Source organism: Leptosomus discolor, unplaced genomic scaffold (assembly GCF_034619465.1).
Source record: "Leptosomus discolor isolate bLepDis1 unplaced genomic scaffold, bLepDis1.hap2 HAP2_SCAFFOLD_27, whole genome shotgun sequence".
NCBI classification, from domain to species: Eukaryota; Metazoa; Chordata; class Aves; order Leptosomiformes; family Leptosomidae; genus Leptosomus; species Leptosomus discolor.
Window position 1 is genome coordinate 4,738,152 of NW_028237782.1, and position 17,290 is coordinate 4,755,441.

The window sequence follows — 17,290 nt, forward strand, 5'->3', positions numbered from 1 at the left end:
GTGCAGACACATGGTGGGATAAAAGCTCCTGTCTCCACCCCAGTCTTGGCTCCTCTCAGGCAGGCAGAAGCATTGCCATAAACCTTTTCCCCAGGAGACATTTGGTGGGCAGGGTAGAGGCAGCGGCTGTAAGGCAGCGGAGTGGGATGAACTGGGTGAAGGTGTCTCAGCGGGTGTGGAGATCCGAGCATCCCTGGTGGACACGCTCTGTTGGCATCAGCCCAATGCGGGGGTGTCCACGCACCCACCATCCCGAAGCAGAGGGTGAGCTGTCACTCCTGCTGATGAGGGTCAGCCCCAGCACGCAGGAGGGCAATGAGGGAGGATGTTGCAAGTCCCCAAAAACATGCAGCAGAAGGGAAGTGTGAGAGGGGCAGAGAGGGTCAGGTCATCCAAATAACCCCCTCTGAGCTTCACTCTTCCTGCAGACATTATACAGGCCTGCTCGGTGCTGGCAGGCCTGCTTGGCACGGGGGCAATGCTTTGCGGGATCCTGTTGGTCCTGTACCTGTCAACGAGGTGTGGAAGACGGGTTGGACGCTCCCCAGGTAAGAGTAGGACAACAGCACGTCATGCACCTGGCCTGTTTGTGGAGCTGGCTGTGCTCCTGGCTGGCATGGAGGCACCCCAGCCTGGGGCTGGGGTCTGCACCCTGCGTGCATCACTCTGCTCCTTCATTTTGCAGACAAGTCGCTTCCAAAGAAGACAGAGGACACCGGGATGTCATCCAAGGCTTAGGCAGCCATGCTCCTGGTGTCGAAGGCAAGGCTCTCTCAGGACCCCAGAAGACCCCGTTGTGTAGAGCCAGAAAAGCAGAGCAGCCGCTGCGATGGTCAGCAGAGGGGAGCCCCTCTGGCAGAGCGGAGACCCCTGCCCTGTGTGCCCCATAGCCCCCAGCTCACTGCACTGAGCCTCTGTGGGTCCTAGTTCCCCCAGGCAGCACTGCAAAGTCCCTCAATCCCCAAGTAAGGTCTTCTCAGAACAATCCCTATCTGGTCCTCTGGGTAGGCTCCAGCATCCTAACCCCATCTTCACAGACTCCTCTTATTCACAGCCCTATGTCTGGTGTCATCACTATTCCCAGCCCTATAGCCCCCTATAATCCCTATAACACCCTGCAGACTCATGTGCAGTGGCACCCGCTGCCATCACCCTCACCGCATTCCCAAAGGGATCATACCTTCTCCCCTAATCTCCCACGGTAGTGAGGACTACTTCCTGACCCAGGAGCAAGCGAGCAGGGTGCTCTCTTGCACTGTACACAACCACCTTTGCAAAAGGAGGAGTGAACTTAAAAGCCCATCCAGAATAGGTTGAGAGCTCCCTCACCCGTTGTATTTATTCAATCCACTTTTGAATACCAGTAAAACCCCTGAAACCCAAAATAATGAGAATGCAGCATTATAGAGACTCAGCGATATGAGTGGTGAGGTGGAAGTGGTGGAAAAACAGGACCCTTGGTTATAGAGGGGTTGTCGATGACCGGGTCAGATACAGAAGACTCAAGATTGCTAATGTTGGGTGAGACACTGTCCTGGTGACCAACAAGGAAAGATCACATTCCTAATGGAGCAACCCATGGAGTCAAGTCTGAGCGCCAAACCATCCACCACTTTGGTGAAACCAGCAGGGGCAATGGTCAGAGGAATGTCCCAATGCCATGGGGAGGGAATGAAGGGACCACGGGCTTGACCAGGTTGTGATGAAGGTGCGCCTCATGAGCCATGCTGATCTCCGCAGAAGGGCATGGAAAGGAACAGTTGGTACGAGAGGCAGCAGGGAGAAGACACACATAATGAATGAGTCACAGCATGTATTTCAACACCCTTTAGGTCCAGTGTCCCACCTCTGCTTCCCTCACAGCCAGCAGCTTGCAGCTGTGACCAATTTGCATCTTGCTACTTGTCCTAAGCCCCAGCCACAGAGAACCCCTGGCCAGGTGTCTCCTGTCAACATGTGGCCACAAGGTCATCTTCTGCTTCTCCACAGACATCCATCACTCTTGGGACTTCAGGGCTTCTCATCCTCCTGCTGGCACCTGAGCCTTCTCATCTCATCATGCCCCAGCAGACTTGGTCCTCCAGCCTTGCCTGTCCCAAAGTTTACATCAAAGGCCCAGGGCTCCTTTTAGCTCTGGATAAAGTGTCCTCAGAATACGGGAAAACAGTGGCTTGGACCCAGTTTTGTGCAATAAAATATGTGCACCATTTGGAGAAGGTCTTTGCCATAAAGCTGGGATGGCTTGATGCTCTTCAGGCTTCCCAAATGCAGGACCAGCACCTGCTAGATCCCAGCTCAGGCCATGGGTTACTCTGCAGAGATGCTCTGCAGGGATGGCAGTATCTCAAGAAGGGGTTTCAGACTTCCCGGGGGGACACAACACCCAAATTCAAAAGGAGCAGAAGGGAGGTAGGACCATGACTCACTTCCAGAGCAGCTGTTTGTCCAAACTGTGAGAACAGCCCCAGCAGAAACACCCTTGCCGAGAGCTTCATCGGCCATGTCAGGCTATGACAGCTCACAGCATTTCTGTGCCAGTCAGTGTCGAGATTCTCGTTACTGCTGGCCTGTTTGTTTGCAAAGGAGGGGAACAAAGTCCTTTGGCTCACTGAGCCTTGGTACAAATGAGTACAGTCACCTTTCCCGACTGCTCAACTTTTTACGAGATGAGATTTGACTAATTTCCAGCCTAATTTTCACCCGCTCATTCTTGTACCTTTGTTTAGCACACATCTTTTTTTTTTTCCTTTTGGTCTTCTTCATCATAGTTCTGCATGTCTCTGGGGTTTGGGTTTCTCCTGTTTGATCTTCCTACAGGCAGTAATCTACTCTCTACTCTACTACCCCTCTCAGGTTTTGCCAGGCTGAACAGGTTAAACTCAGCCTGAGACCCTCCTGGCCATGCTGTCCTCTTCCCATCACGTGCGCCAGCTTTGCTTCTTATTTTTGCACAGACACGGGCAGAACCATCCATCCTGGTTCTAGCAGGGGTCCCATCTTTGCCCAATACAATCCCGATCCTCGATGCACCACCAGCACAGCACCCACCTCCATCTGAATGCTTTCATTCGGAGCAATGGCTGATGTTAATTTGACGACCCTTTTGCTAAACTCATTCTTTCCAGCGGCACGCTGCTCTGGCTTCAGCCCCTTTCCTTGCACAACTTCAGCGTGCCACCAGGAAGGGATGGGAGGACAGCAAATTCTTCCATTCTCTCAGTATCTTGGGACATGCCTGGAGAACCATCTGCATAACAGCAATCAGGAGGGAAACTGCTAATCAGAAAGGGACCCTTGGGGTCCTGCCACAGTAGGATAAGAAAGTGGCTGTTCCCCTTGTTTTCCAAATCCAGCTGAGCCATTCAAAGCATTGCAAGGTGGGTGTGAGACCATTTCGCATCACAGACAGTCTCCAGACTCGCCTGACGGCAATCGGCTGCAGTGCAGGTGCTGGCTCCAGCCTCCACAATAAAGCCATTTCTAGCATTTAGTAACCTATTTTCTTGCAGCAGGTGGCCCCTCACCCCCCAAAACCCAACCAGACACTTTCTAATGAAGCTAACATAGCTGTATTTCCCCAGTTCTGCACGTAAAGTCTTGATTTAGCTTGTCAAAAGCAGGTGTCTGGTAGCAGGATGCATCAGGGCAGCCGAGGTGCCCACAGGGGCTGGCGCGTACGAGACAGGACCCAAGTGTCGAGAGGGTTTAGTTTGTTCTGTGTTTTCCTGGAACAGCTCATCATTTCGCAAGCCGATGACAAGACTGGCCGCTGCATGGGGCAGCGGGTCAGCTCCTGGCAGAGCTTCACAGGAGGTGAAACTCCCAGAGGGAAGCAGGGCAGAGGAAGAGGAGGGCTCACTGCAGAAACCCCAGTTTGCCCTCCCAGTTGGCCAGTGGGACACCGGGCTCAGCTGGCATCTCTCACAAGGACAGTCCACTCCAACCTCCAGCCCGTGGCCAGGCTGCGAACATGGGGATGCCGGGTGGTTTCCATCCCTTGTCCAGCTGCCCCAGGAGCAGAAATCAACCTACCCACAGTGCGGCCAAGAGCACGGGGACCCTCCTTCTGATGGCGTGCCTTTGGGGTGAGTGGCATTCGCCTTCGCTGCTGACCACAGGGAGCCCATCGGCTCCTCCAGCCTGCTCAGCTAGAACTTCATGGAGCACAGCAGAGGGTGGTCGGAGGTCCTTCCAGGGTTTCACTTCGGGTCTGAGGCAGGGAGGGAATGGCTTGTGATGGCTTTGGAGGTGAGTGAAAGGGGTTTTATGCGAAGTTGTTACAGTCCGGAAAAGGTAGACTCTTACCGGGGCTGCTGATTCGAATACCCGTCGAGAGGTTAAGGCACAAGCGAGGCCATATATTGTCAACACCACTACAAAGTTTTATTTAGAGAGAGAAAGGGAGAAAGAAAGGGAGAAAGGGAGGAAGAGAAGAAGAAGAAGAGCACGCCGCAATAGTCACCACAGGGGATCTGTAGCATCTGGTGGTTTTTCCCGTCCAGCAGCGGTCCAGTCCAGGCAGGCAGGCAGACAGGTCTCAGCTCTGCTCCGCTCCGCTCCTCTTTTCCCCTTTCTGCTTCTTCTTGCTTCTCTCTTGCTTCCCTTTGCTTTTCTTTTTTCCTCCAGAGGCTGCCGAGGGTCCTTTTCTTTGTACCATAGTCCCAGGCCAATCTGATGGTGATGGGTTGCGATCAAGCGGTGAGATCATGTCCACGTGCCGATCACGAGTTGGAAGTCTATGCAAACCTCAATTACACAGCTTGCAAGCTGTAGTGCATAAGCTGAACAAATTCATGCCTTTAGCTGTTACTGCGTAGCAACAAAAAAAGATTTTCAGGAAGCCATGTCGTCTAGCCCAGGGTCCTACCACGCCTGTCACTATGGTGACTTGAGTCTCTCCTTCCTTTCCAAAACCACAAGGTACAAACATTATGTTGAGACAAACATAAAGTTCAGTGGTCCTAATTCTTACCATTCCAGTGGTCCTAATTCTTACAGAAGTCAGGAGCTCAGCTCTCTCTGCTGCTCTCCAAGAGCCATGCGCTGCAGGTCTACTTCTGCACGCATGGTTTTGTCCCATAATCAAAGGCTTGTGCCCCATAATTAAAGGCTTGTGAGCATTACAGGAGTGGAGGGAAGCATGCTTGATCCTCAAGCTGTCTCACAGCTGGCCACAACCTTTGCTTTAATCTTGGTTCATCCTGGACCATACGTGGCAAACTCATGGTATTGCAGCATGGAAGGGGCTTGGCCAAACCCAACAGCAGTGTGTGTTAACAGGGGTGGTTCCCCATACGATGGAGAGGTGAGCAAGTAGGGACTCACACCCCTGGGACAAGGCTGGGTGGCTTGTGGATGTGCAGCACAAGGAACAGAATAGTTTTGGGGCTAACAGGGCAGACAGGCAAGATGCTGGCAAGAGACTGTCCCTTCTTGTGCTCAGGCAGAGCCACAAGGAAGCTGCAGACCCTGCAGGTCCCTCATGCTGGTAGAGATTTCGTTTTAATTTCCAGGCTGATTGCTTAGGCCAGTTTGTACCGCTGCCTCTTGGAACTAAAATTTTGCTTTAACTCACTTGGGTTTCCTCCTTCTTCGGTGTTCTATTTGCAAAGAGTACGATCTTCCCACTTTTGGGGGGGAAATTCTGGTCCTGGAAAATTCAGTACAGTGTTTGCTTCTTCAACAGTCAGTATCTCCTTGCTGGCTGGAGACATCTGGGCTGGGACTTGTCCACCTAAGCACAGTCAATGCACATGTGACCAGGCAGTGCTCGCAAGAAACATGCCAAGAACTCTATCAGCTCTGCTAAGTCTCAGCTGCAGGGTTGATTTGTTGCTTATCACGGGGTAGCCTCATTGCTCCTAGTAAAATAAGGAAGGAGAGCAAAAGGCGCACGGGGAAAGGACGAAACAGAGGAGCCAGCCATCATCAGGACCATGCTCTTAGCCCAGGGACAGGAGAGCTTGCAAACTGGAGAACCACCCGCAATGCATCTGGTTCAACCTAGAAGTGAATTTTGAGGGGCAGCTTTGCAAAGACGCTTTATTGCAAAGACGCTTTATCGCGAAGATGCTTTCCTGCTCCCTGCCGCGCAGCCTGAATGGAAGAGCTGAGCCAGGCATGCCTGGACGCACTGTGCCACAGCTGCCCAGATGCTGTTCGTGTTTGAACGACCCAGGGATTTGATTTTTAACCTGTTTCCTCCTCTTTCTGGCTCCTGAGACTTCCCAGGTGCTACGTCTGGCCCCTCGCTTCCTGATGGTCAGACACACACACAGATCAGTGCCTGAGCACTTCAGAAATCATTATCCGTGGTCAAAAAGCTTATTTACACAACGCAATCATATCCCTCTTGAACTTCTTTTTTTTTTCTGCTGACCCAGCTGAGCTCTCCACATGATTAACATCCAGTTATGGCTCCTTTCTGCACCGTCTCCCTTCAGTTAGCACTCTGGCAAAAGTGTGCCTATGGGACCAGTGGCAATCTCACGCCGTGGGTCTTGCACATTGCCAAGACCCTTAGCTCAAGCATTTATTCACTCGTCCCTTCAAGCTTGCCAAGCAGCGGGACCCCAAGGCATTACCCCCTCTTGACAGCAAAGCTACGTCTTTGCTGCTGACCACTTGTACAAAAACATGCATGAGCTCAAATGCCCATCTTTTCTGCCTATTATATGAGCAAGAAAACAGCTCCTGGGGTGTCGGATCCACACTGAGGTTAAGATAGTTAAATTCAGGTGCAGAGATGGGGCTCAGCTGACTACAGATGCCCAGGGCCACCTGAGATGCCCAGGGCAGATGTGGGATGGTCAACACCACCTCTGAAATCCTTTTTGAGGGGACAGAGCCATCTCAAATGTGTGAGCAGCCGAGCCTGATCCACTCCCAGGATTTCACCTCCCCTCCTCTTTCCCCTCCTGGCTTTGCAGGCACAGCTGCTGAGAGCCCAGGGGGGTCCCTTCGCCTGGTGGGGGGCCCTGGCCGCTGCGCCGGGCGGGTGGAAGTGCTCCATAACGGGACATGGGGAACAGTGTGCGACGACGGCTGGGGTTTCCCCGAGGGCCAGGTCGTCTGCCAGCAGCTGGACTGCGGGACAGTGCTGTCGGTGGCACCAGGAGCTCGGTATGGAGAAGGGACGGGGAAGATCTGGTTGGACGAGGTCAGCTGCACCGGGCGGGAAAGGAACCTCTCTGAATGCCAAGCCAGGCCATGGGGGGAACACAACTGTCAACACGTGGAGGATGCCAGCGTTGAGTGCTCAGGTAGCCCAGGACAGCAGCCATCTGTCTGTGCACCACCTCCACCCCTGCATCCCTTCCTGCTGTACCGGTGGTGACGCACAACCATTCTCCAACTTGGGGTACCCGCAGACTCCAGCATCACCGCCCTAGGCACCCTCCAGCTGCTCAACGGCCCAAATCGCTGTGCCGGGAGGGTGGAGGTGCTCCACAACCACATGTGGGGGACAGTCTGCGACGACGGCTGGGACCTGGTGGATGCAGCGGTGGTGTGCCGGCAGCTGGGCTGTGGCACGGCGCTGTCGGCCACCAGCGGGGCTCGCTTTGGGAGAGGCCACGATCCCATCTGGTTGGACGAGGTGAACTGCACTGGCACCGAGGACACCCTCTTCGACTGCCGGGCCAGTGCGTGGGGGGAAAACAACTGCTTCCACGGGGAGGATGCTGGAGTGATATGCTCAGGTAACTCACCTTGAGTTGCAAGAGGGGTCAATGTCAGACTTTCAGGGTTTCCTAAGGGATCATGGGATGGCTCCTGCATCCCCCAAGAGTGCCTTTGCAGCTCTGCAGTCAGGTGCACGGGTTACTGAAGACCTACCCCAAAGCCTGGTTTGCCTTGGGGGCAACTAGGCTGTACAATGCAAAGCTTTCTGCCCGCGTAACTCACCCCTCCCAGTTCCTGCCCAATCAGCCAGGCCAGGTCTGTCTCACCCATCACCCACCATGTGGGGCTTCTGATGGAGTTTTTGATGTGTCTGTAGCTCAGATCTTTTATTTGGGCTGCACAGCAGGGAGCAGGAAAGTGCCTTTGAAATAAGGTGACTTTGCAATAAGGTGACTTTGCAATAAAGCACCTTTGCAATAAAGTGCCTTTGCAATAAGGTCCTGCACCAGGCCAGTATCAATACAGGCTGGGCGATGAAGGGATCGAGAGCAGCCTTGCCAAGAAGGACTTGGGGGTGCTGGTAGATGAAAAACTGAAGATGACCCAGCAACGTGCACCAATTGCATCCTGGGCTGCATCAAAAGCAGCGTGGCCAGCAGGTCGAGGGAGTGGATTCTCCCCCTCTACTCTGCTCTGGTGAGACCCCACCTGCAGTGCTGCATCCAGCTCTGCGGCCCCCAGCACGAGAAAGACACGGACCTGCTCGAGCGGGTCCAGAGGAGGCCACGAAGATGATGAGGGGGCTGGAGCACCTCCCCTGTGAGGACAGTCTGAGAGAGTTGGGGTTGTTCAGCCTGGAGAAGAGAAGGCTCTGGGGAGACCTTATTGTGGCCTTCCAGTGCTGAAAGGGGGCCTGTAAGAAAGAAGGGTGCAATCAGTTTACCAGGGCCTGTAGCGATAGGACAGAGGGGTAATGGTCCCTCCAAACCCAAACTATTCTATGATTCCATGATAAGGTGACTTTGCAATAAGGTGGCTTTGCAATTAAAGCCCCTTTGCAAAGCCACCCCCTCAAAATTCACTTTTAAGAAGATGCCTAGCATTGAGGGCACTCGGTCTCCAGTTTGGGCACTCACCGTGCACGCAGGAGGCTCAGGCTGGAGCAGAAGCAGCCGTGGCTCTCCCGGTGCACTTACCCTTGCGTGTCGTTGGCAGCTTCTCAGATGTCCGTGGCTGCCGATCTCCGCCTGGCCAACGGCTCGACGCACTGCGAAGGCAGGGTGGAGGTCACCCACAACGGCACCTGGGCAGCCCTGTGTGACGAGGGCTGGGGTCTGGATGAGGCTCGAGTGGTGTGCAGGCAGCTGCGCTGCGGGAGAGAGGTGTCGGCACCTGGCGGGTCGCATTTTGGGCAAGGACCCGGGCAAATGTGGCCCAACAGCGTGAGCTGCGTCGGCACGGAGAATGCCCTCTCTGCATGCAAGGTGAAGCTTCGGGGCAATGGCACTTGTCCCCATGGGAGAGAAGCTGGCGTGGTGTGCACAGGTAACCCCCTCGGGAGCGATACAGCGTGAGAAGTGGTGGGTCTTGGTCCATCACCTTGATTTTCCACCTCTGCAAGCAGCCCCGGACAAAGTGTCCTCTTTGTGGGTGTTTTCATCATGGGGTGTCGTGAGGTGTCTGGGGGGGATGGAGAAATTTTGGGCGTCGTCCCAGAGGGGTCGGTGCCAATGCCAGTGGGTGGGATGCTGCCGCAGTGCAGCTTGTAGCCTCTCGTCCCCTAGCCAGCAGGCACTGGGGGTCAGCCAGCTCCTTTTTGTGGTGATTAGACGAGCCTGCAGCACTTGGTGCAACACTCAGCGACCTGAGAAGGTGCCAGGGCAGTTTTCCTTACCAAGGGGTCACAGCGTGTCGGCCCTTCCCCACATTTCCCTCTTTCAGGTAACTCAGAGGGTGATCAGGTCCGACTGGTGAATTATGGCAGCCGCTGCGCTGGCAGGGTCGAGGTCTTCCATAACAAGCAGTGGGGGACCGTGTGCGATGACAACTGGGACCTGCTGGACGCCGAGGTTGTCTGCCGGCAGCTGGAGTGTGGGCGAGCGCTGTCAGCCCCCGGCGGGGCTCAGTTCGGGCGTGGGGATGGCATCATCTGGATGGACGAGACGAGCTGCACGGGGAAGGAGAGCACGCTGTCTGCCTGCCAGGCCCGGCAGTGGGGCATGAATAATTGCTACCATGGGGAAGATGCTGGTGTGGTTTGCTCAGGTGACCAAATCTCCTGTGGCATCACTCCACGCCACGCAGCGGGGTGTGGTGGGGCCGGGGGCGGGGGGAGTGTCATGATGGCAGGTCTGCACCCCCAGGTAAGATTTGGGATCAGCATCAGCAGCCAGTGGGGTTTTCCCGGGCCCTCCCTGCACCTCATGGTCCCATCGGAGGGCTGCTCTTCCCATCCCAAGGTGTTTATTTAAAGAAGAGGGAGGCATTCGTGCAGGGATCCCTATTTCTCACCCCTGCGGGAATCCTCCAGCTCCAACAACAGGACTGACTCATTGCAGGGAAGCTCATCAAAAGCAACCCCCCTGGCGAGCAGTTCTTGCAGGGAGTGGGGCTAGGGTCCAGGAGGATGCAGGACCAGCGAGGACCACCCTCTGCTCTGGTGCAGGGTGCTGCTGGGGGGAGTTTTGGGTTTCACCCCTCCTGTTCTCCCCTCCTCTGTGCTTTTTAGCACCTTGAAGAGGGGCTGGGAGCTTCATTGCAACAGGGTAAGCGTGGAGGGAAACTGGTGGCTGTCTGAAGGCATGAATAACCCTCTCGGGTGTTTGCAGACTCAATCATCCCTGAGCCGGCTCATCTCCGGCTGGCAAACGGCTCGCACCGCTGCGCTGGCAGAGTCGAAGTGCTTCACCAGGAGGAGTGGGGAGCCGTCTGCGACCATGGCTGGGATAAGCAGGACTCTGAGGTCGTGTGCCGGCAGCTGGGCTGCGGGATGGTGCTGCCGGCATTGGAGGGCGCAGACTTCGGCACCGGACCCCCACGCATCTGGCTGGACAATGTGAACTGCCAGGGGATGGAGACAGCCCTTACGAAATGCCGGGCGAGCCCGTGGGGAGAGAGTAGCTGTGACCACGGGAAGCACGCCAGCGTGGTATGCTCAGGTGGGTTTAACCACAGCGGGTCAGGATGCACCAGTAATTTCCCCCATCCCAGCTGGGAGCTTCACCCCACTTGCTGCTGGGTCAAGTACCCTTAAACCCTCTGAGAAGTTCCTCCAAGGTGGGGATGAGATGCTCAGGGTTCAGAGGTGAGGTGACCATGCAGCACCAGCTACATGCCAAAACACAAGGTCCTTCCTCCTCCCATGAAGCGGCTGGATGCTCTGAGCATATTCCTGCCTGTTTGCAGGCTCGGATGTTTCCAGCCTTGCCCCAGTCCGGCTGATGGATGGCCCAGGTCGCTGCGCTGGGAGGGTCGAGGTGTTTCACAATGAGAAATGGGGGACGGTGTGCGACGACAGCTGGGACTTCGCTGACGCCAAAGTGGTGTGCCGGCAGCTGGACTGCGGGATGGTGATATCGGCTCCACGGCGGGCTTCCTTCGGGCAGGGACAGGGACCCATCTGGTTGGACGATGTGCGCTGCATGGGGACCGAGGCAGCCCTCTCTGAATGCAGAGCCAAGGGCTGGGGTGTCCACGGATGTGAGCACGGAGAAGATGCCGGTGTGGTGTGCTCAGGTAACCGCCGCCCATCGTGGTGCTGGGAGCACCGTGGCAAAGCTTATCATGGTCCTGCTGCACTGGGGTTTAACTTGGCTTTCCCCTGTGGGGGTGCAAGGGCTTGCAACGCAAGCCAGCCTGGAGACCCTTTGCTTTCAAGTCAGCCCTTCGTGGTCCATCCTGGTAGAAGAGGGCAGCCATACACAGACATTAAAGGCCAAGAAAAGCAAATGTCTTTCCCATTGGCACAGCTACCACTAAAAATACGGTTTCCGGCATGCTTTTGGCTGATGTTATCACAAAACCTGGCAGTTAGCACGGGCCAGAGACCATTCCCATCAGGCAAAGTACAACGAGGCCACCTACTTCTTCACAGCAGAGCAGACTGCAATACAAGTGGGTCTTCTCCCATTATGGTCAGGGAGGACTCTCCAACACCTTTGGTCGAACCATTGGTGGATGTGCCCCGTGACGCTCAGAGCTGTGCGAGCCCCTGGGCCCACCTCCCATCCCTCTCTCTCCTCTCCAGCTCTGACTTTCTGCCAGAGAAACCCCGCAGCCCATTTTAAGAAGCTGGGGTCACTGGGCTGCAACCAGGTTGCTTAATACCAGCATGGACTTTGCTTAATATCTGGGTGTCACTGACTTGAGACAGCCAACATTGAATTCAGTCACCCCAGCACGGGAAAGTGGCATCTCACCCTAGTTGGGCTAAGAGATCCTACAGGAAAACCTATGCCCTTCAGGAGCAGCACCTGGAGGGCAGGTGAGGCACCCCAGGAGTCCCAAATGGCACAAGGATGCCTACGTCTTGGCGACTGGACCTTGCCCTATGTGTCTGCTTTAGGAGGGCAAACTATATAAGGTTCATTGACTGTAGTCTGGTCAAGCCCATGCTGATCAAGCCTTGGGTACCGCTTGGGCCACTTCACATCACACCTCAAAGGTCTGCCCTCTCTGTCGTTGCAAGAGCATCCCTGACCCCCAAGGCTGCTCAGCCTCTGGTATAAACCCATTGCTGGCAGCCGGAGGTTTCACAAGGCAGAAGGTATCTCCTTGACGTGTGTACGCTCTCTGATGTTATAGGATCGGGCATTTCTGACCTCGGAAACCTCCGCCTGGTGAATGGCTCAGACTCGTGCTCCGGGAGAGTTGAAGTGTTTCATGATCAGCGCTGGGGGGGCATCTGCGCCGAAGGCTGGGACCTGGCCGAAGCCAACGTGGTGTGTTGGCAGCTGGGCTGTGGGAAAGCACACTCGGCCACCGGGTCTACCCAGTTTGGGACAGGAGATGGCCTGATCTGGGTGGATGCTGTGGACTGCACTGGGATGGAAGCGGCCCTCTTCGAATGCAAGGTCAAGCTCTGGGGTACCAAGAGCTGCAAGTCAAGGGCACACGCAGGCACCATCTGCTCTGCAGCCGCAGGTCAGTGGCGGTGAGTCAGGGATCAGTCCTCCCCTGGGGGAGGCCATGCAGTGTGGCTAAAGCCCATCCAGCTCCTCCTTGTCCTGGCTCAACCACCCCTTATTCCTGCGGTCCCACCAGGAAGCACAAGGCGTTTTCCATTTCGAGGTCTACCAGTCCCTGGCTTCCCTCAGGCAAAGTGCTTGGAAATCCCAAGCCTAATCCCTGGCTTCCCTCAGGCAAAGTGCTTGGAAATCCCAAGCCTGAGATTCCCAGAAATCCCAAGCCTGTAAAACGCAGACTTTCCATCACATGCAAAGAGCCCTGGCACACCAGGGTTGCAGCTGCCCCTGTGGGGTTTTTTTTGATCCGTGGCTACCGCAAAGCCTCTAGTCCTGAGGGAGCTCCTTCTCTTCATCAAGCTGTTCCTTGCTCAAGTGCGCAATGCACTTGATGCCTCCTTGCCTGCTTGTCCCCATGAGGATATTCACGTGATGGGAGTTCCTCAGTAATTTGGCCAAATTCACAATCTACTGGGCGTGCTCCTCGCAGGCCTGTCCCAAAAGGTGTTCATGCATGCACACCCAGGGTGCAGCAGCAGCAGAACTGCTACGTGTTGGTGGAGACCTTGCAAGACCCCTTGCAAGGAGAGAGAGGTGCACTGTGTTGCCAGCCACTGGACAGGTAGGCGTTTCTGGCCAGCCTTTATTGTCCTCCGATTTTGTTTTTAGACTTGGACCTGGGGAGCCCAGAAGTCCTGCAGCTGGTGAACGGCCCCCACCGCTGTGCTGGGAGGGTGGAGGTCTTTCACAGCCAGCAGTGGGGAACCATCTGCGATGACAGCTGGGACCTGAGCGACGCAACTGTGGTGTGCCGGCAGCTGGGCTGTGGGACGGCCGTGTCAGCCCCAGGTTTATCTCATTTTGGGCAAGGATCTGGCCCCATCTGGTTAGATGGGGTGAGGTGCCACGGGACAGAAGCCACCCTCATCGAATGCCTGGTCAGTCCTTGGGGACAGCACACATGTAGCCACATGGAAGATGCCAGCGTTGTGTGCTCAGGTAACCCTCACCAGGTGCTTTCTCTGTAAGATGGACCAAGCCCCATCCTGCAGGCTGGGAACAGTTTGGGAACAAGCTGGCCAACAAATTGCCCAGATTGGTAGAAACCATGTTAAAATAACAGTGTTCAGAGGCACGGAAAAATATGATATGCTGGGAAAAAAGCAGCATGGCTTAAGACATGCCCCAGTGTCTGGCATCACTGGAGGTGTCCAAGATGTTTTCATGGGGTGAAGCACCTGCACCCTTTGGGAACAGCAGCTGGAGGATGCATGGGTGCTGCTTGAGTGGCAGCAGATGTGTCTGCGCCCTGCTCCAGCTCAAGAGCAGGCAGAGTGACTTCTGCTGCCGGCACTGTAAAATGCCAGGATGTGAAGATAAATGCAGAAAGATGCGCTGGAACCAGCTCCTCTCATGCGATACACCACTTTTGAGCTTGCTGCTACCATCTAGCCTTGGTCTTAGAAGGTCAACCTCCACAGACAGGTCAATGTGGCAGTGAGAAGCAGTCAGGACAGAGACAACCAGAAAAAGATCCTTTGCCATTTCCTTTAGGGCAAGAAGCAGGTAGTGCCAGGTGAACTGAAGTGCTGCAGCTTCCAAGCAAGTGGGAAGGAAAGCATGGAGAAATACCAGGAGGACCCTTGTGCATCCCTTCTTCCCAGCACGGTGTCCCTCAGAAGGAGACATGTGCTCTTTCTCCTGTCCCAGCCTCTGAACCAGGGTGCAACCACCCTCAGGGTGCAACTGGTGGAAGGGATGTTCTGCAGCTCCTTCAAAAACCCCTGTGCTCGCTTTGGTGCAAGTCCCTGATAAAGGGCAAGGGACGTCCAAGCTTGCCACAGCAACACCACCCAGACCTGCTGCAGGGATGTCCTGCCCTCTCCAACCCAGCAGGTGTTCAGCTGCACGAGCATATCCCTAATAATGCCCATTTTGGGGTATTTTTCAGGCTCAGGTGTCGCCAGCATTTCTAAGCTTCGCCTTGTGGGTGGTTTGAGTGAGTGTGTCGGGAGGGTCGAGGTGTTTCATAACAACGAGTGGGGGACGGTCTGCGACGACAACTGGGACCTGCGTGATGCAGAAGTGGTCTGCCGGCAGCTGGGCTGCGGGGTGGCCCTCGCGGCCCTCAACTCAGCTCCGTTTGGGCGGGGAGCCGGCCCCATCTGGCTGGACGACGTCAGCTGCACGGGGGAGGAAACAGACTTCTTCGACTGCCAAAGCAAGACATGGGGCATCCACAACTGCCACCACGGGGAGGACGCCGGCGTGACGTGCTCAGGTGAGAGCTGGGATGGGGCTGGCCGGAGGCAGAGCTCCTGACAGTACCCAGGGGCGGGCAGCTGGCCCCCTTTGGAGAAGATGCTGTGTGCAGGGCTGCGTAGGGGCTTCCTGCAGCTCTCACCCATGTGTATCTCGTGGACCTTCACCTCAAGAGCAAGGTCCTACACCTGGGTTGGGGCAACCCCTGATATCAATTCAGGCTGGGGGATGAAGGGATCGAGAGCAACCCTGTCGAGAGGGACTTGGGGGTGCTGGTGGGTGAAAAGCTGCACATGAGCCAGCAACGTACGCTCACAGCCCAGAAAGCCAATCGCATCTTGGGCTGCGTCAACATGGCCAGCAGGTCAAGGGAGGGGATTCTCCCCCTCTGCTCTGCTCTGGTGAGACCCCACCTGCAGTGCCATGTCCAGCTCTGGGGCCCCCAACATAAGAAAGACATGGACCTTCTCGAGCAGGTCCGGAGGAGGTCACGAAGATGATGAGGGGGCTGGAGCACCTCTCCTGTGAGGACAGTCTGAGAGAGTTGGGGTTGTTCAGCCTGGAGAAGAGAAGGCTCCAGGGAGACCTTATTGTGGCCTTCCAGTGCTTAAAGGGGCCTATAAGAGAGATGGGGACAGACGTTCTACTAAGGCCTGTAGCGACAGGACAAGGGGCAAGGGCTTTAAACTGAACGAGTGTCAATTTAGATTGGACATAATGAAGACATTTTTCACGATGAGAGTGGTGAGACACTGGCACAGGTTGCCCAGAGAAGCTGTGGGTGCCCCCTCCCTGGAAGTGCTCAAGGCCAGGTTGGATGGGGCTTTGAGCAACCTGATCTAGTGGAAGATGTCCCTGCCCATGGAAAGGGAGATGGACTGGATGGTCTTTAAAGGTCCCTTCCAACCCAAACCCTGCAGCCAGGCATCGCACCCAGGGTTTTGTCCCCCACCCAGTAAACCAGCAGCACCCGGACCAATGCCCAAACGCTGGCCCTGCCCTGCTCCTCCCTGGAGGCACGTGGGATGCTGCAGGTGGGGGGTGCTCCAGGGATGTGGGGTGCCCTCCAGCCCTGTGCCCACCTATTTGCCTCTCCACCAAAGCAGGAAACTCCAGCTCCACTGTCCTGCGGCTGGTGGATGGGCCACACCGCTGTTCCGGGAGGGTGGAGGTGCTCCACGCCGGGCAGTGGGGGACGGTCTGTGGCAACAGCTGGGACCTGAATGACGCGGCAGTGGTGTGCAGGCAGCTGGGCTGCGGCAGAGCTGAGGCAGCCCCTGGCCAGGCTCACTTTGGGCAGGGGACGGGACACATCTGGCTGGATGACGTGAGCTGCACCGGGAGGGAGGAGACCCTCACCCAGTGCCGAGCCCGTCCCTGGGGACAGAGTAACTGCAGCCATACAGAAGACGCCGGCGTGATGTGCTCAGGTACGTCCTTGCTCCTGCAACACAGGGTGTCGCGGGGAGGCCAGGAGGTGTCCGTCCTGCGCCTCGCTGCCTCTGGGGTGATGCCGCAGGAGGATCAAGCCCTTCCTGGGGCAGGGGATCCTTTCGCCCCAACACCACCAGGGACTGCCACCAGCACTGTGGTTATCCCCAACCCATCATGATGTTTCTGTGGTGCTTCCAGACACCAGCACAACCAAAACATCGACTGTTCGGCTCATGGACGGCCCGCATCGCTGCGCCGGGAGGGTGGAAGTCTTTCACGAATGGCAATGGGGGACGGTCTGTGACGATGGCTGGGACCTGAGCGCCGCGGGGGTGGTGTGCAGGCAGCTGGGCTGCGGGGTGGCCGTGGCGGCCCTGGGAAGGGCTCCCTTTGGGAGGGGGCTGGGTCCCATCTGGATGAGCATGGTCACCTGCATCGGGAGGGAGAACTCGCTCAAGGAGTGTCGGACCAGGCCCTGGGGAATCAGCCGCTGCACCCATGAAGAGGACGCTGCCGTGATCTGCTCAGGTGATGCTCATTCCTCTGAGGTCCTACAAGCACAGCTTGGAGCTCTGCAAACCCCCGCCAACCCCTTTTCCTCTCCAACCCAACTCCAGAAGCATTGGCTGCAGGAAGGAGATTTCAAGGGCACAGGGTCTCATCCCCTTGGCAGATCATGTTGGCCCCCATCTCCACACCCCAGTAGCCCATGGAGCTGCCCCGATCCAACTGCCCTTGGCCCAGATGAACAGGGAAGGGGGTGGGGAAAGGACATGGATACCCAGGTT

The 17,290-nt window shown here is 56.1% G+C and overlaps 1 protein-coding gene across 1 annotated transcript in view; it reads left to right on the top strand.

Annotated features, from left to right (window-relative positions):
* Positions 1-17,290, top strand: part of LOC104351258 (scavenger receptor cysteine-rich domain-containing protein DMBT1) — a 44,687-nt gene that overhangs the window by 24,266 nt on the left and 3,131 nt on the right. The window contains 15 exon segments of the mRNA XM_086481003.1: positions 60-264; positions 429-548; positions 686-762; positions 6,930-7,262; positions 7,371-7,700; positions 8,839-9,168; positions 9,565-9,888; positions 10,452-10,781; positions 11,029-11,358; positions 12,427-12,775; positions 13,297-13,400; positions 13,476-13,805; positions 14,764-15,108; positions 16,175-16,498; positions 16,701-17,030. Of these exon segments, the coding sequence (XP_086337129.1) occupies positions 60-264; positions 429-548; positions 686-762; positions 6,930-7,262; positions 7,371-7,700; positions 8,839-9,168; positions 9,565-9,888; positions 10,452-10,781; positions 11,029-11,358; positions 12,427-12,775; positions 13,297-13,400; positions 13,476-13,805; positions 14,764-15,108; positions 16,175-16,498; positions 16,701-17,030 (4,161 nt within the window).